The sequence below is a fragment of the Colius striatus genome, chromosome 1 (genome assembly GCF_028858725.1).
Source record: "Colius striatus isolate bColStr4 chromosome 1, bColStr4.1.hap1, whole genome shotgun sequence".
In the NCBI taxonomy this organism is placed as follows: Eukaryota; Metazoa; Chordata; class Aves; order Coliiformes; family Coliidae; genus Colius; species Colius striatus.
The window spans coordinates 98,307,931-98,326,118 of NC_084759.1; the positions used below are offsets into that span (position 1 = coordinate 98,307,931).

General features: G+C 38.7%; 1 protein-coding gene across 5 annotated transcripts in view; it reads left to right on the top strand.

Annotated features, from left to right (window-relative positions):
* Positions 1–18,188, top strand: part of APP (amyloid beta precursor protein) — a 220,629-nt gene that overhangs the window by 60,199 nt on the left and 142,242 nt on the right. For all 5 annotated transcript variants that reach the window (XM_062002381.1, XM_062002400.1, XM_062002391.1 and 2 more), the window contains exon 3: positions 10,713–10,842. In XM_062002381.1, coding sequence (XP_061858365.1) covers positions 10,713–10,842 — 130 coding nt within the window. The remainder of the gene's footprint in view (positions 1–10,712; positions 10,843–18,188) is intronic.

Consider the following 18,188-nt stretch of genomic DNA (forward strand, 5'->3'; position numbering starts at 1 on the left):
CAAATTTCTACAGAAGTTTCAACAATGTTTACAATGCATCATTTTATGCGTCTTTTACAAAGTTCCCCAGTGCTTTGAAAAAGAATTGTGAAAAATGCATTCAACTTTTTAGCATGGTTTCTTGGTTTAGAAACTGAGCATTTCCTTGGGTTATTGGCTTGACTTTATTTTTCTGTTTTCCCTGCCTCAAAAGCAGCTGGTTATGTGGGAGTTCACAAAAGAGCAGTAATTGAAGGAGGGTGAAGCAGGAAAGAACAAAAAAAAGTCTGAAAAAAACCTCTTTGTTTTTTTTGGAAATATCCTTACTACAAAGCTAAATACATGAAGCAAGCAAAAATGTTGTGGACATTTTCTGGTCTCCTAAAGTGTAGTGTCCATATTTCTGAAATGTTTCTAATATCTTGTTTCTCAGGGAGTTGCTTAAAAGGTACAGGGGGGATACATATTTGTACAAACATTGGTACAATAAGGGATTTTCAAATGCAAATTATAGAATGGTAGGGATTGGAAGGGACCTCTAGAGATCATCTAGTCTAACCTCCCTGCAGAAGCAGGTCAACCTAGATCAGGTCGCATAGGAACATGTCCAGGCGGGCCTTGAAGACCTCCAAGGAGACTCCACAACCCCCATGGGCAGCCTGTCCCAGGGCTCCCTCACCCTCACAGTGAAAGAGTTTTTCCTCATGTTTAAGTGGAACTTTTTGTGTTCCAGCTTCGTCCCATTACCCCTTGTCCTGTTGCTAGATACCATTGAAAAAAGTGCTGCCCCAACCTCCTGACACCCACCATTTAGATATTTGTAACTGTTAATGAGATCCCCCCCCTCAGTCTCCTCCAGACTAAACAGCCCCAGTTCCCGCAGCCTTTCCCTGTATGAAAGATGTTCCATTCCCATGATCATCTTGGTAGCCCTACGCTGGACTCTCTCCAAAAGTTCTCTGTCCCTCTTGAGCTGAGGAGCCCAGAACTGGACACAGTACTCCACATGAGGCCTTGTCAGGGCAGAGTAGAGGGGGAGAAGAACCTCCCTTGACCTGCTGACTACACTTATGCAAATGCAGATTATTCCAGGTTAAAGTATAATGCAAGTATAAAATGAAATCCTGAGTAAATCCATGTGGCTGAAGTACATTTGTTCAGCGTATTCAGCTTTCAGACTACAGTAGTGGAATTTATTATCTGTGTTTTGGAGCATTGCTATTTTATGGAGTCCCCTATCTGAAACATAGACACATGTAAAATGCAAAAGGCTAAATGAACTTCTATCTTGGTAGTGTCTCCAAATTGCAGTTCTCTTGAGTAGATAAGGCCTCGGAAAATGCTTGGTGACAATTTCTGTACATGGGCTTTGATTGTGAGCTTCATTTAATCTGAGATCTAGTTAGTATTGATAATGAGATCAAATGTCTGATTTATCTTCAGTCATGTATACTTCAGGTTACTGTCCTAAGACAGCAGATGGCAGGCAGACTAGCTATATCTGTGCAAGAAAAGACTTAGGCAGTTCTGTTTACTCTGGGCCAAATGTTATGAGAGAACATGGAGAAAAACAGATTTATAAATATTTGTGAAGATGTGATTTCTTTAGGAAGGAAACTTTTATCATATACTGACAGTAAATATTCTGTGTTTATATTTCAAAGTTATCGATATAATGTATGTCTCGTACAAGAACAAGAATTAGTAAAAGGGGCATTGGACTAGATGATCTCTAAAAGTCCTTTCCAACCCTACCATTCTATGATTCTATGAAAGGACATTGCTGCTTGATTTAAAAGAAAAAAGAATGCAGTGTCATCTTGGAGCTACTCAGGTAATTGCTGTAGGTATCTTGCTTTAAAAGACCTTTAAGACATGGAAATGTAAACCACTGAATGCACATTCCTGTGCTATTCACAAACAAGAAACCTTACTGATCTTAATATTTTCTGCAGATGTGCTCCCTTACAGCTTCATTCCTCATATTTGACTTCTAATTTGTTTTTTTTTTAAGGTCACGTTGTACTTTTGAACATTGAGTACTTGTTTCTAACTTGCAGATTTCCCAAACTACTTCTATATTCCTTTCACTGCAGGATGAAGCTGTGCATGGTTTTCCTTTTCCTGTATTCTCCTTGATGGAGTACCACCACTGTTTCAGAATATGACCTTGTATTACCACTTCACATTCTTGATGGTAGAACCTGAAGTTGATTTCATGAGAAGGGAAATCTCAGCCACTTTTGTCTCTTGGGGCATGCATGCAACTGAATCTAGGCTCTTAGATTAATAAATTACCCTTTGGCTAGTTCTGCAGTAAACTCAAGAATGCATAAATTAATTAGATTATTAAAAATGAGTTCCCAGGCCTGTTACTTCGTGACAGTTCTTGTATGACCCCCAAGGATAACTTTGACATAAAGTAGGTCATTTCACAGGCAATGGAACTTGGAAATAGATGACTAGAGAACAATTATATTTTTTCAATTATATATTTTCTTTGATTGTATGCTACTGCTGAAGTATACTTTGTACTGTGATCTTTTCAGCAAACATAACTAGCAACCCCATTAGTCACATATATTCTCGTTTGACAGAAGGACAGAAGGTTTCTTTAGGTGAAGCTTGCAAACCTAGTTCACACAGGTAATTTGATTTAAAATATGGGTGACAGACTGAGGATTTTTTTTTTCAAAACCTGGGAAAAAGCAAATTGTAACTTTCTACATGTAGTGATTTTCACAAAGCTATTGAATTGCTTTGTTTTATGCCTTCAGAACAGAACCCTGTCTTTGGGCAGAAATTGCTGTCATAAGGTCTGATTCTTTCACTGGTGACTCTGAAACATATCATTCAATACAGTGTTTCAGTTTCATTGTGATAGTGCAAAAAAAGAAAGGTCAAATTTTGTTGTTTGGTTTCCTTTAGCCCTACTAACAACTGGTCCTGAAGATCCAGGTCAGGTAGCTGAGCCTTTATTTCAGTCCCTCGGATGCTGCTATGGTGTAGCCAATGTAGTTTCATTCAAACACTCTCCTTGTGTATTAGTTGCATTATACAGATCAGTACATTTTGTATATTGATGTCATCAAAGGAGGAGCTGCTGCTAGGAGAGCACTGTACCTCACTTTCCTCACACTGATGTGCACAACTGTTGGAGGGATGGAAAACCAGACCTGAACTCTCTAGTTGCTTATGCTATCCTGCCTTTATTGGTGTGGTGACAAAATGCTTCAGGCAACCCTTAAAGAGAGTAAAAGGTGGATGAAATCTGGTATCATGTCATACTACTGGAAGAGATTGGTTTTGTAGCTGCTTTTTGCTGCCCGTTTTATCCTTATCCTTTATGCATATGTTAATTTGATATAAAAATACCTTGTTAAGTCAATTAGGTATTATTCCATCTCCCTGCTCTAATACTTAACCTTATTCCTTCAGAAATTGAATTAAAATAACTCCAACCCACAAACAAATAAACAAAAGCCTCAACCGCCCATTTCTGTTAATTGCTTCTGGCAGTATCATAGAGTAACAGGCATACATAGTGTCATCTTCTGTGTTTGTACTTCAGCAGAGTAAAACTGTGAACAGACTTAGAGTGGTATGACAAAATGAACTTTGTGAATAAAAATTTCTGCCTAAATAGAAATGTTGGTTGCATTTAGACCAGTAAGTGCTTAATTAGACAGGGAAGCAGCATAGAAGAGACTGCAAGTCCAGCCCTGTTTACTCTGAGGTTTTGCAGTATAAACAGCTGGATATCCTCCATGATTATACAAGAAAGACTTTAGAGACCTGATGTGGTAAAAAGAATTTGCCTGGCAGGGCTGAGATTTTTAGTTTGGTTGTTATTGCATACAAACATATTTGTGTTATAAAATGAAGGACTTGGCAGGCAGCAAGGAGAATGTGGTTGACCATGCAGCCTTTTTTCTGTGCCCATGGGCTCCTACCTTTTCCATATGCAGAGGAAACATTTGGAGAAAGTTAGTGTGGGAGTATTCAATTTCTGTGTTAATGCATGGAGCCCCATGCATAAATTAGGGTTGAGCAGGCTATGTCATGTCTGGCAGTTATCCTGAATGCTTTAATTACATAGTAAGGGGCAGTCTTCTGTGAAATTCCAGGTAAAAGCACGTTAGGGATTTTTGAGAGAAAAGATCATGTATATATGAAGCTTTGTGTGGGTGAACTAACCCAGCTGGCCACAGCACTGCAACCGTCTCATATTGTTAACTACTCTCAATACCAGAAACATTAGGGATGCTTATACCGGGATTTTGCATATACCCTCCTCACAGAGAAGAGCAGCGAGTGCGTGTTCTGATGATCAGGAGTGAAACTGCAGCAACATCTTGATCTGTTCTGTGTCTCTTCCCCCATCTCCTTCCCTCACCTGTTTTGTTTTTGATTTCCTGTAGGAAACTAATGTTGAAATGCATACTGGCTTTGCATACTTTGAGGTAAAAATGAAGAGATTTAAAAAGTGCTTAGAAGAACATGCCTCTTAGCATGGGATTTAGGAGTCGCAGAGTGCACAGATGGATGGAAAATGTGAATTAAAAGGGTGCCAGGATGAGTGGAAAGCCAGGACTGAAAAAGCAAGACTTGGGGTGAAAGGAGGGGAAATAGTGGGTGAGTTTCATGGCTGGAAATTCTTGAACAGCAGCTTTGTGTGTAATAGTGAAGCAGCTGAGATGTTCGAAGGGAGAAGGGTATTTGTTCAGATGGGCCCCAAGAAGTAGTTTTAAGACCAACATCCTAGATGAGGCTGAGAGTTGACTTGGAGAGCTAATGAAGCCATTAAAAACTGACGGATATTATGTATGGATACTGGGTGACTTCGTTGAAGATAAGTAGTATTATGTCTTGGGAAATTTGTCCTCAGGGTTGAATTAAAAGACATAATTATTTGGTTTGGAAGACACTCAGCCAGGAATTATTTATTTACTCTAAGTAATTGGGTGTGATTTTGCTTTAAAGAATGGATTAATTTTGTTTTCTTTTAAACTGCAGGATTAAAAGGATTCCCTCTTTCCAAGTGGCAGCTGGAAATTGGTGCAAATACCTGAGATGCTATGCTTATTAAGTTTTGCAACAATAGATATCTGGGACTTGTGGTACAGGGGCAGAGCTCTTCCTTCTTGGTTACTTTTCTCTTTCTCAGGTTTGTCTGTCCTGGTTTCATCTGGAATAGAGTTAATTTTCTTCCTAGTAGCTGGTACAGGGCTATGTTTTGGATTTGTGCTGAAAACAATGTTGATAACACAGGAATGTTTTGATTACTGCTGAGCAGTACTTGCAAAGCTTCAAGGCCTTTTCTGCCTCTCACCCTGCCCTGACAGCGAGTGGGCTGGTGATGCTCAAGAAGCTGGGAGGGAGTGTGGCTGGAACAGCTGTTGTGAATTAGACAAAGGGATATCCCACACCATAGAATGTCATACTCAGTATATAAACTGAGAGGAGGTAGTAGGGAGGGGTGGATCGTTGCATGGGCGTTGGTCAGTGGGTGGTGAGCAATGGCATTGTGTGTCACTTGTTTTTGTTTTTCCATTTTAAATTTTTTTCCCATCTTTTTAGTTTTAGTATTTTTCATTACAATTACTATTATTATATATGGGGTTGGGGGTAAGCAAGCAGCTGGGCAGGGCTTAGTTGTTGTCTGGGGTTAAACCACGATGTTGGCCCATAACATTTTATAAACTGCTCCAGTACAGCTGGTGCTGAGATTTGCTCTTCTGCTGTAATTGTCTTTGAGCAAGTGAAGGAGCTACTTGGGTTACAGAAAATGACAGGAAAAAATGTGGTACCAGCTAGCCCTGTAGCTTTGCTTCCATGTGTTGAAGTGTCTGTGTGGTTAAGAAAGCCAGAGGTGAGTGGCAGAGTTTGGTCAGACATGACATGGCATCACGTAAACAGCAGAAATGGAAAGATGGTACTGCTGTCCTTGGGAGTGTGCTAGACTGGAGAACTGATGGTTCCCAGCCAAGGCGCTGTTGTAGGAAGAACCATGTTGGTGTCTTGAAAATCTTTCTAAAGCTTGCTTGGCTTCTGTTCTTTGTCTCTCTTGGTGATTTAGTACAGGGATTGTACACATGCTTTTCACAGCTAAGTGTCCATGCAAGAGGAGTGCAGAGGTGATGTACCAGAGGTTTACTGTGCTTTTTGGCTATAGTGGGGGGGCTTTTTATCTGATTAGCCTGCAGATCTAATCAAGAGTTATGGATAGAGCAGATGGCCAAAAAGCAATGGTTAAAAAATCATAACTTAGGCCAACTGTTGCTGAAGAAACAGGCAAAAAATTACGATAGCTGGTTGAAGTGAGTTGGAGCATAAAGGTAATAAACATCTATAGTTGCATATTTTAAGTGTATGCAATTTCATGTTAGATTTTTCTTTATTTGTAAAAAAGAGTTCAAGGGAGGATCCTTCTACAACAGTTTATGAAGCTCATGGTCTTTTGTTCATCAAGATTTTTATTTTTAGCCTTTAAGTTACATGACTTTGCAGCATAAACAAAAAAAGGAAGCCAAACACCCAAAAACCCCAATGAACAACCAGGCTCTAAAAATTCCTGCTTTTCAAGTACCAAATTTGAGTTTAAATCCTAAGTAATGAAGATTCAAAATTACTTCTTAACAAGATAATCTATAGAAAAGTAGTTGTAAAAACAGCAATAAACTAGAATGTTTTGACATGAAATGTTCAGTAGCTTGAATCTGCATGTAGTTGTTTTCTAGATAAAGACTGCAAGACTGAGAACCAGGCATTTCATTCAGGGTTGGCTGTGCTTGTGGTCATTGCTGCATATGTGATGCCACTACCGGTGCAGCTGATCAGTGACAGCCTGGACTCTGCAGCATGACTGCATCCAAAGTTGTAGACTGGAAAGCTTGCAGAGACACTGTGCATGGTCACAGAGAAATAATTACGTACTATTGAGTGGATGTGCTAAATGCATGAAAAGGAGTGCAGAGTGTCCTGTCCACTTGCTACTGCTATTCAGTAGTGTATCTGTGCAAAATACTGGGAAACAGGTGATCTTTTGTTTCTTTCTGTTGTTTCAACATGTAGATTGCTTTCTGCCCTCTGACAGGAAGGTCCTCAAAAGCATTTTATTAATTTAAAGATACACTCTAGAAGGGAACAGAAATACTTTTGATCCATCTGTGATTTATTAATCTGGAGCTGAAGGCTTGGTAAATGAAGATGTAGCTGTAACTTTTGATTGCCGGTTAATTTTTTCAGATTACATTTACCTCTGTTGTTTCCACTGCTTTTTAAAAGAATCAGTCTGCAGCAAGTTACAATAATGTTGAAAGTTTGGGTCTTCTATAACTATAGAGCTGCTTGCCCTGGCTCTCTAGGAGCAGTGGCTCATTAGGGGCACTATAAATAACTGAGGCTCATTTTTCTGTGCCACTAAGTAGGTCTCACTTCAGTTCAGAGCAAATACCTTATATAAGTCTAGTGAAAGGAACTTCCCTTGGCACATATGTGTTGCTGGCATTAACCTATTGATAATGAAGCTCAAAGCATGTTTCCTCTGTGAAGAGTGGACAAAGCTTTGTGTGAGCTGTCAGAGGAGTTTAGTAACTGATGTAGAAATGGAAGAGGAGACAGCTTTGTATTTCTTTGTCCTTGTATGCTTCTGACAAATAATGTTAACTACTTAGAATTTGGTCCACTATCTTAATCAGAGATTAAAATTATCATTTTGGGAAATAATAAAGATTAAAATAATATACTGGGGTTTTTTTTCTTCTCTAATCTTATTGTTTCAATAAGATTCTGCAGTAATAATTCATTAGAAATTCACCTCAGGAGAGAAAATTAAGTGTCTTCATTTTCACAGATCAGAATTTTACTCTTTTAATTGTTTTCCCCAAGTTCCTTTTTTAGCATTCCAATTCAATTATTCTGTTTGGTTTTTTCCTGCTTTTTTTATTTGTTTGGGTTTTTTGTTTTTGTTTTTTTTTTAAGTTGTCTTCATCTAAGGCATTTGCTCCCTCTGTATGTTGTAAGTGATACTTAACCCTGAGGAATATCAAAATGACCCTGATGAGAACGTGGTTTATGACAACAGCATCCAGTATTATGTAACCATGGGTTGTAATAAATGAGATGTGATGTCTTTTAATGTGTGAACTTGGAAGAGTGCAGCATGACAATGCTAAAGGCAGTGTCCAAGGAAAATCAGATCTTTCTCTTGCATCTTGCCTGTTAGCTCCTGAGGCAGCTATGGTGCCTTTTGTAGTGTAATATTTCCACAGCAGTTGAGGTGTGAAATTTCCCACTGTGGCAACATCCTAATCCATTTTGGCAGTGCTGTGACAAGAGTCAAGAGCATAAGTATGTGCAGGCCTGTTGAACTGAAGGAACCTAAAGGAAAAGATAAAGAGACTGAAGAGGAAAGAGGGAGCTTTCCTTGTGTTTGCAACCTTGCTGTCAGAGCTGAGTATTGGAAGCATTGGTGAAGCAAGGGGGGACAGCAAGATCCTCCAAAACTGCTTTCTGTGAGTAATATAAAAATGATAGTGTATTTGTAATGTGGATGATGGCCATCAGCCCTGGTCACCTGCTGGCAAAATGAGCAAAGCAAAGCTTCAGCCTTCTAAGTGCAGGAAACTGAAGTTTTCAGTGGTACTCTTCGGGCTTTCTTGAAGTGAACTGTATGTTGTGTGCTGGGTTAATATAGAAAGTTTTGTCTGAAGCATTGGGATGTGCTTTAACCATCCTTTGTAGTGAGCTGAGGCTGCTGTTGAAGTTGGCAAAAACATACCAGATGGCTTCTGTGAAGTGTTTACGAAGAGTAAGAGGTGTCTGATTAAAAAATGCTGTTTTGTAATAGAAGACAAGTTCAATCTCTTTAGAGCACTAAGTAGTATTTCTTTCTGTAGTAATTTCTTTGACATTGTTATTTTATTTGGCCTTGTTTTGTTCATTATTAAGCTGTTCAGTTTTAGCCCAGTTTTACAATTATACTAGTCCCTTCCTGTCTCTTAATGAAAGATCTTCCAAGTATTTCTAGTCATGCCTTGATTACTTTCTGTTATTACCATACCTGTGGGCCAAGCCACATTGATTCAAAATCTACTAATCTCAAATCTGAAAAGGCTATACTGTTATTTAACTTTTATTGGATTTGCAGTTAAATAGCCTGCTTTCATGTTTGCCATAGTTACATTTTAAGCCTTTGATCAGGGGAGAGCCAATAGACACTGGCCTGCTGGGGTGCTTGAGCTGGGGAGAAGTAGGTGGTTGAAATTAATCCTTTTTCCTCAAGGCTGTGCTCTTGAGGTTCTTATGGTGGTTTCGCAGTCATTGGTTTTAGCCAAAATTCAAATTTAGCCAAAACTCGCAAAATTCACCTGATCTTTACCTAGCACTCTTTACTTGGCATTATGTTCATTTTCTCCAGGGTGTTTTTGGACTATCTCCAATTACTTATTTTTCCTCTGGCTTGTTCATATTCCTATGTTTCTTTTCAACTGGTAGATATGAGTAGACTGTAGTTTTCAGTCCATCTAAATCCTCAGATCTGACACACTCAGAAATTGGTAAGGCTTGCTTGAGGACTGGCAAAGATAAACTAGTACCTTCTGAGTCTGATGTTAGAGCTGATAGAAAATTAAAAGCAAGAGCCATAGGCTGTGTTAGCAGCTCCTGTGGTGCAGTGAGAGTTGGGAGTGTGGGGTGAAGCAGCAGCGGCTGAGCATTCACACTGGCCATGCTTTGCAGGCTTTGCTTTGATTTGCTCTAGCCTGGTGGCATGGACTAACCACCAGTTAGATATGCTCCAGGAGCACACATTCCCTTTAAGTTTTGACTGTAAGGAGTGTTGTTTGTATGCTCTGAAATCCTTTCACAACATGAACCACATCATAGTTTGAGGCAATGTACTTGCAATCAACTGAAATGTGCATGTAGAAGGTGGGTCTGCACAAAAGGTCTGTCACTAAGATCTGTCCTTGGTGAAAGAGGCCAGATAAGCTGTTACTGACAGTAAAATTTAAAAAAAAAAAAAGACTGGGATAAAGGGGACAGAGAGAGATAAAAAACCAAATATGTGGCTTCATTGAAGTTGTGGTTTGCCAATAAATTAGTCATCCATTTTGCTGATGTCATGGTTGTGAGTGTAGAATTGTATTGCAGTATTAAGAGCAAGTAGGATTTTTATCTCACTAATTTAGGAAAGTTAGAAATAGTTTTATACTGGTGATATAAACCTAAATATGAATAATTGATTCAACAGACTGCTAATACTATGCAGACTGCAATGGGAAAGAATTATGATATTTATTAAAATGATTGAGATAAACGTAAAGGCATACTGTTATTTTTAGATGTATGGAGAGTAGGCCCAATATATGGGCTTTTGCAGAGAAAGCAATAGCCTCAACCTTTAGTCAACTGTGGAACACCTGTTTTGCCAAACTTTAGCTTTAGCAAGTATAACTGGCCAGGCCACATTTTGACAGCCAGCTGTTAATACCATATTATTCTGAGCTGGCAGACACATGTTTTTACTGATGAACAAACACACCAACTTACCTGGAAAGTGCACATACTGATCCAATGAAGTAAATACATTACACAGTAGAAGGTGATGATAGGAAAATTAGTATTGTATTGCAATATACCTGTTAACAGACACATGTAACATTGTTGCATGACCCAGTATGAGTGCATACTTGTAATAACATTTGGTTTTTTTATGCTTTTAACACTAGGTCTACCCTGAATTACAAATCACCAATGTTGTTGAAGCCAACCAGCCAGTTACGATCCAGAACTGGTGCAAGAGGGGATGGAAACAGTGCAATGGTCACCCGCATATTGTGGTTCCCTACAGGTGTTTGGGTGAGTGGTTGAGTTTCAGTCTGTTTTTTCCTGCTCTTTGTTTTTCTCTCTGTTTTTCCAATCTCTCTGTGAGAAAGATAGAAAATCTACGTAAATATACTTTAGGTCTCTGTATTATTGTCTTCTCTGAGATGGGTTTTGTCTAGTAATGCACTTCCTAAGGACTGAACAAACTCGAGAGAAAATACTCCTCCTGATACTGTTTTCATGAGTGACTGCAAGCCAAGCTTTTGCTTGCTCCCAGATTGTATGCAACCAGATTACAGGGTTTTTTTGCTTATAATATTTTCTGTACATAAATACATACACTTCCCCTTATTTTTTAATTTCTAGTACTTAGTTTTGCTGTGAAAGACAGTGGAAATGTTTAGATTGAAAGCAAGCAAAAGCTAGATTGTAAATTCCCTTGTTTCTTTTTGCAACTTTATTTTTGTAGCAGTTGCTTGTTGTTCTCTCTTTTATCCTTGATGTGCTTTGAATTGATTCACCAATTTATAAGCAAAGGTCAGTCTTTTTTTTTTTGTTAACCTTTTCTTCTGTCAGCATTCAGAAAACATAATAATATTAATTTGTTGTTTTCATTAACGTTCTAGGTGTAACATTTCCTTAAGATTATTCTATGAGCTATATAAATATGTTGCTTTACTACTAACATTGGAATTGTCATAAATTGGCTGCCTAGTTTCATATTTAAGTGCTGGAGTTCAGAGTTGGAACTTACCTTTCTACTAAGCCAGGGCAGCTAAAATGTTTGGAAAGTAATTCAGGGCAGTTATTCCATACAATAAATACTGAAACAAATCCAGAAAATATGCAGTCTTTCAGGAATTTTTGCTCATATGTACAAAATAGGTAAAGCACATGGTATTCTGTGTCAGATGCCCAGGCAGTGAGTGTGCAAACATACTTTCCAATCCTGTCTTTGTTAACAAGCATCCTATCTCTTTGGTCTGAGATGCCAAAGAGCAGATGTGCAAAATCTGTACTGAGAAGTATCAGGGAAATTTTATTGTTCAACAAAGTTTCTAGATCAAATGTTTGTTTCTATGGATATGAAACAGGTGTTTCTAGACCCTGTGGCATATTATTGTTGATGCTACTGTAGGTAAGAATAACTAGTTTATTCAGGGCAAAAGTGTTCAAGGAGAACCTAAATTCAAGACTTGGTGGGGGAAGGACCTGCCTCTAATAATATGAATCCTGACTGCTGGAAGGAACTTGCTACTTTTTCTGTGTTTTCCAGACTTCTGTGTGAGTTGATCACTTCCACCAAAAGTGCTAATGCTAAAAGGGCCATACTCTTCCATCTAAAAGTTGCTGTGTTTTCTTTAGTTTTCCATAGTCAAGATAAAAGCATCAGTTTGTGGTGTCAACATGCTTGTAGAAGCCAGATAAGCAACTTGTTGGCAGTGGGGCAGAGCTGCAGTCTCACCTAGCTTCATCATGATATATTTCATCAGGTTCTGTGACATTACACCAGCACTAATTAAAGATGTGGTGGAAAAAGATCAGACTAGTGGAACTTTAAAAATTATTTTTTATTGTATATTGTATTGTCATAATGTGCGAAGCTTTGAATTACGATCGGGGAACTGCTCTGCTCAGGAATCTCTGTATTTACGTACATTTGGTCAGTGCCCTGAAGAACTTAAAACCTAATTTAAGATAAAATTCAGTGTCATCACAAGAGCAAATGAATATAAATTGGCCATGAATAAATTTAATCTGGAAATTATAAGAAAGTTTCTGCAAGAGTGAGAAGCTCCAAAAGTCTTCTGGTAAAAGGAATAAGAAGCCTAGTAATTTAGAAGGAAGTTAATAAATTTATGAACAGGACTATATGTAGTTCCCTACAGGAGTGAGAGACTGGACTTGTACTTCTAAGGCATATTTCCTGAGTTGCACGTGGAATGAAAAATTACTCTAAGTTGAATGTCTGCTATCTTAGGTAGCAATTTATTCTTTCCTTGCTGAAGGCAAAAATTTAAATATATTGAAGCACCTCATGCCCAACAGTGCTTTGCCCTTAGGTCCTATTTTCTGTTTTAAAATCCTTCTATATGCTGTTTTTTGACTGGTTTGCTTGTAATTGAGTCGTATGCAGTTGAGTCTTCCTGTGTTTGTCATCCTTCTTCTATGCTGCCATTCATCATATGACCCTGACTAGAATAAAACTAATAGAAACAAAAACCTTAGCCACTGATGTTCCCAAGTCTTACTGGGGGAAAAGCAACCTCAGAGTTATTTCCACTAGAAGAAAAATAGTGAACAGGGCCATTATCTGTCATTTATCCATTTGTTATATGGTTAAAGTTGGACTTCTTGCATGTGGTGAAAGTGCATTAGAGAAGGAACCTGGAGGAGTCATTTTCCTACTTGTGAAGCCAAGAGTACAGCTCACCATGGGAAGTCAGGCTTACTTAGCAATGGGGTATTCATCTGTTGCTAGCAGCCCACATAGTCCTCTCCTGTTAGCACATTGCCTTCATAGTGGTGAAAGCCGGTCATGAGATAAGCAGATCCTCTGAAAAAGCAGAAGTCTTGAAGGGGAGAAAGAAGTATTGTTTGTGGTTTTTAAGGAAAACTGTTCATTCACTTTTGTTGACAGATACCCTTTCAGTTTATTAACTTGGATTTTTCTGTAGTCTAAAGGTTGTGGTCAAATACCTTGAATACTCCTGCTGCCTTGTACAGCAAGGGGATAGACTGGAAGCAAGGAGTTGGCTGAATTCAGACTGTCACTGTCTCATGGCTTTGATAGATTATATTTTTTAAACAACTTTATGCAATGTCATGTTTATATTTTAATTATTATTTTGGTAACTAATTTTGTAGCCTACACAAACAGCTCAGTATGATTTTATTAATTATCACCATAAGCAGTATTATGTCTGTCATTTTCCTAAATATTATTTTTTACATAATTAAGGAGTCCTGAGAGCCTTCCCCCCCCCCCCCACCCCTTCTTTCTCACCTACTAATACTTCTTCAGTGTTAAAAGATAATGTTTTTTAAAGCTAGATCTGGCCTGTCAGCTCTGCGTGTACATAAACTATCCTTGTCGTGGTGGCCTGTGACTGGGCAATTTCAGAAATCAGGCACTGGCAGTGCCCGTTCCTCAGTAATTTTAATGCAAGTAGACCCTTGATGTAGGCCACTGCTAAATTCACTGGCTCTGATAATAATTAAGATGCTGAAAGCAAGTTTGGCAGTGGGTAGCTGGTTGAATCTTATAAATTCTACTTCGCTGTGAGAATCACTTTGAGTCAGCTTATAGCTTCTTCTATATTGACATTTGCTTTCCACAGAGGTGAGAAACAGTGAGTGACAGAAATGTGTCTGCATTCAGGCCAGAGCATCTTCACAGTCCATTTGCATCCCAGTCTTCAGCTGAGGCTTTCTGAGGCATATAGAGTGCATATTTCTACAGCACTTGGCTGCTTATGAGTTGGGTTTTTTTTATTCTTTGAGATTTGTGCATGATGGTACTTATTGCAGCTATATATGTAGCTATATTGATCGGATTTATTAGATTACACAGTTTCATATTTTCTTAAGTGGATGTAACTGAAGCATAAAAGCACTAATTCAAATCAGGCAAAGTGACAACCCCTTTGTTGAGTCAGCCATCTGTCTTTGCTGTGACCACATAAATATGCCCCCTTAAAAATGTTCTAACTGAACCCAAAGAAGAAAAGTATTACTGGTTCAATTTAAGATAAGATTCTGTACCTGAGAAAATGATTTTGTGCAATAAATCTGAGGTCTTTTGAATGGTGGTGTCAGATTACTGTCTTCAAGGGGAGAAATAAAACCCGGGATTGAGGTGTTTTGTTTGTGTTTTTTTTTAATTAATACAAAGATTAAAGGGTTAAGTTATGCCATTTGAGGGAAGAGTGTTCCACTTGACATAAAGCAATTAATTCAGTGCTCAAAGATGATGAGCCATGAAATGTGCTGGTGAAAGAGTGAAGATCTACAGCACATCCTTGGCATGGTGTCGGGTGTGTGTGCTGGTATCTTCACACCTGCAGCATGCAAAAAAACAGGTGCTTTCAAGACGGAGCTTGCTGTGGGGCACAGCTGCAGGGATTCATCAGGCAGTGAGTGCCAAGAAGCCAATGATTTTCACTTCATTTGATGGAAACTGTTCTTGAAAAAATATCTTGGCTGTAAACCTGGCCTTGTTAAAGTTGAAGGGAGATCTACCATTAGCTGCACTAAGATGGCAGGAATTATGCCTGTGTTGGAGCAGTATGGGCAAGTAAGCAGTTCTAGTTTGCGTTCTTCTCTCTTCACATCTTGCCTGAGGAAGAGCAGCTGGTGAATCTGTGCAGTATGGGCTGTAAACAAAGTAATTTGTTCTGTGTTCCTGACTGGCAGTGAGAGCAGGCATACTAGTTCTATGACTATAATTCTTTGAATACCTTGGACAAATGTATGGCTATACTTTTCTGAATCAATTTACTGTTGGTGAATATACCCCTGCCTACCTGCTCATTGTATACTGTAGCCCTGGAGAGAGAGGGGAAGCTAAATTATGCAGATATTCATGGATCGATATGTGGGCATAGCAGACAAGCAACTGTGGGATAGGATAAAGGAGAATAACTGAGACGTTGATTAAGCGCACTTTATAAAGTGCTTGCTTACTTACTCGCATGTGACTGTGTCATTATCCTGTTAATATATGCTGCTAAGCACGGTGTTCAGACAGTGTTTGAAAGATCCAGATGTATTGGAATATCATTATGTCTGTAGCCTCTGTCAATCAAAACATGATTACTTGCAATAATTTGTTCATAAACAAGAGGATTAGGTTATATGACAAGCTTATTTTGCTGTTTGGTTATGTAGTGAAAAGCTAGTTTCTGTTTCTGGTTTTAACAAAACCATCTTTGAAAATATTTATTAACTTGTCATGCTTTATTACTCTTAATAGCTTGTAAAGTTTAAGCACTTGTTGATGTCAGAAGAAAAGGCATACTTAAGTTTTGATATGTATGCCTAGCCAATTACACCAAAGAAAACACTGAGGTTATGCCTGGAATGAATCATTTAAATAGAGATATATGTAATTGATGGTTGTTTGGTTCATCTGGTAGTTTACTTGCAACTTTAATATGGGATATTTTTTCAAAGGTGAAAATGTGAAATGCCTGTTTACTTCTAATACATGGCACTACTTGGATTTTTTTTCTCTCAACTCACTGTCTGACTGCAATGGCAAAACTTATCTTTTCAATAATTTGGAAGCACTTTTCACTGGCTTTTCCTTGCAGTGCCTAATCAACAGAATGACATTAAATCATTGTCTTGGAGTTTTCCTGCCCCTGCTAGCTTAGTTCTTTGCCTCCAGCTTGCCTCAGTCTCCACTCAGCCATGTGAGTGATGCAAACAAGCCTCACACCACACTCTTTTCCTAAAATAAAAAAATGTGCTTAGTTTCATCCTACATGACTACATCATATCTAGTTTTTCTGACAGTGCTAGCTGACAGGAAGGAGAGGATCTCCAAATGTACTGACTGTCTGAATTGCTTAATGGAGAGGGGCCACAGGTAGAGAAATCCTAGGCACAAAGAAAGGCTGAACCGAGACAAATATTTCATCTTTCTTTCTTTACTCCCTCACAGATGATATTCATGCCTACTAGTGGTATTTTCAGTATAGGGCTGGTGGGTGGATGAGAAAGCCCTGTCTGCATAGGCTAGGAATAGGTGTTTTTGTGAAACTGCAAGCACTACAGGGATAATGAGGTGTCCTGACACACTGTCTTTTTTCCACTGCAGCAAAACCTTGGCAAGTGGTCTTTAGCCAGGTACCCTGCCTAGGTCCAAAACTCCACTTGGCTGCGCACCAGGAGCTGTTTGACATTGTGCAGGCTGCATCCTCACAACTGAGCTAATTGTGTCAAGCTTTTAGGTCTCAATTCTTAAGTGTATTTTTAAATGTGCTTCTGTGCAATGGTGTAATTAAAAGCATGCCCTGATGTGGTTCATTGAATAGAAACAGTTTTGTGTCACACCTGAACTCTGAGTTATTTGATGAGCTTCCATAATATAGAGGACAGTGCCTGTTAAACATCATTTGAGTTACTGATTATTTGTACAAATTATAATGAGTTTGGTTTTGTTGTAGTTCAAAGCAGATGTATTGACTTGTAGTTCATAACTCTTTCCAAGTATTTTCTTTGCAGAACAGGACTGAATAAACCGTTAAAGTGGCCTTTGGTGTGTTTCAGGACAAAATTTTATCATCAACTGGAGGAAGAGACAGGGAGTGGGTAGAGAAATCCTGAATGAGGTCACCCACTTGTAGCACGAAAACTTCCTCATGCAATCACAGATTTGTTTCTGGAGGCTTCCACCTCCTCACTTGAGCCAAACATTGGCTCAGCTGTTGGTTTATCCAAACCATAGCTGAAGGTGTGAAAACCTTGAAATGAAGAGATAAAGCAGATAAGCATTCTGGTGGTGACCAGAATGTACCTCTATGTGCAACTAAGAGTTAAATATAAACCATCTTATTTTTTGTATAATAATCTCTGAAAAGTAAATCTGAACTTGTGTATTTCTGTGCATTTTTAGACTGTGCATACATTTTGCTTGTTCGGTGACTGCAGTAAAGTTTGAAGAGGGAAGAATTTGTGGAACGGGTCACAACACAAACTTTTTGAAATCTTGAATGTAACAGCTCTGCAGATCTAGTCCTAAAACACTAAAAGAATTCCCTGTAGTTAAACATTGAAAATTAGTTAACTTGTCTCTTTACAATAGACAAAGGAAAGGAGAACACAGTGCTATATACACTTCAGTAACACTCACAGGATGTTGTCATTGATACGTGAAAGTCTTCCTCTGAGCTATCTGTTAAAGGCAGCATTACAGTCATAGAATCGTTTCAGTTGGAAAAGAGATCATCAGTACTGTGTTTTATTTTATTTATGTTTAGGGACTTCAAAAGATAAATAATTTTCCTGCTTGAATGACCAGTGCTAGCTGGACTAAGTTTTCAATTTCTTGTAACTCTGTCCAGGGTATTGGTGCCAAGGATTAAAAGCATGTTTCTGCTTTTTTTGCAGTCTTTTATATAAAGTAATGCTGAAAAAAGTCTTAGCAATGTTAAAGAGAACTGAAAAATTAGTAAAGGGGGCAGCTAAGGTGGCCTTCTGATCATAGTTCAACTTTTCTTGTCCAAGGAGTACCAGGATGTCTGCAATTGGGAGGCAGCCCCATCTTCCCACTTTGTCCTGCTGTGTGTGCCTGAATGAGATATCCGGTGTTTTCTTCTGGCCTCCTGGCTCAGCCTTTCCCACAGCCTCAGTTACTGCTCGCCACCCAAGTC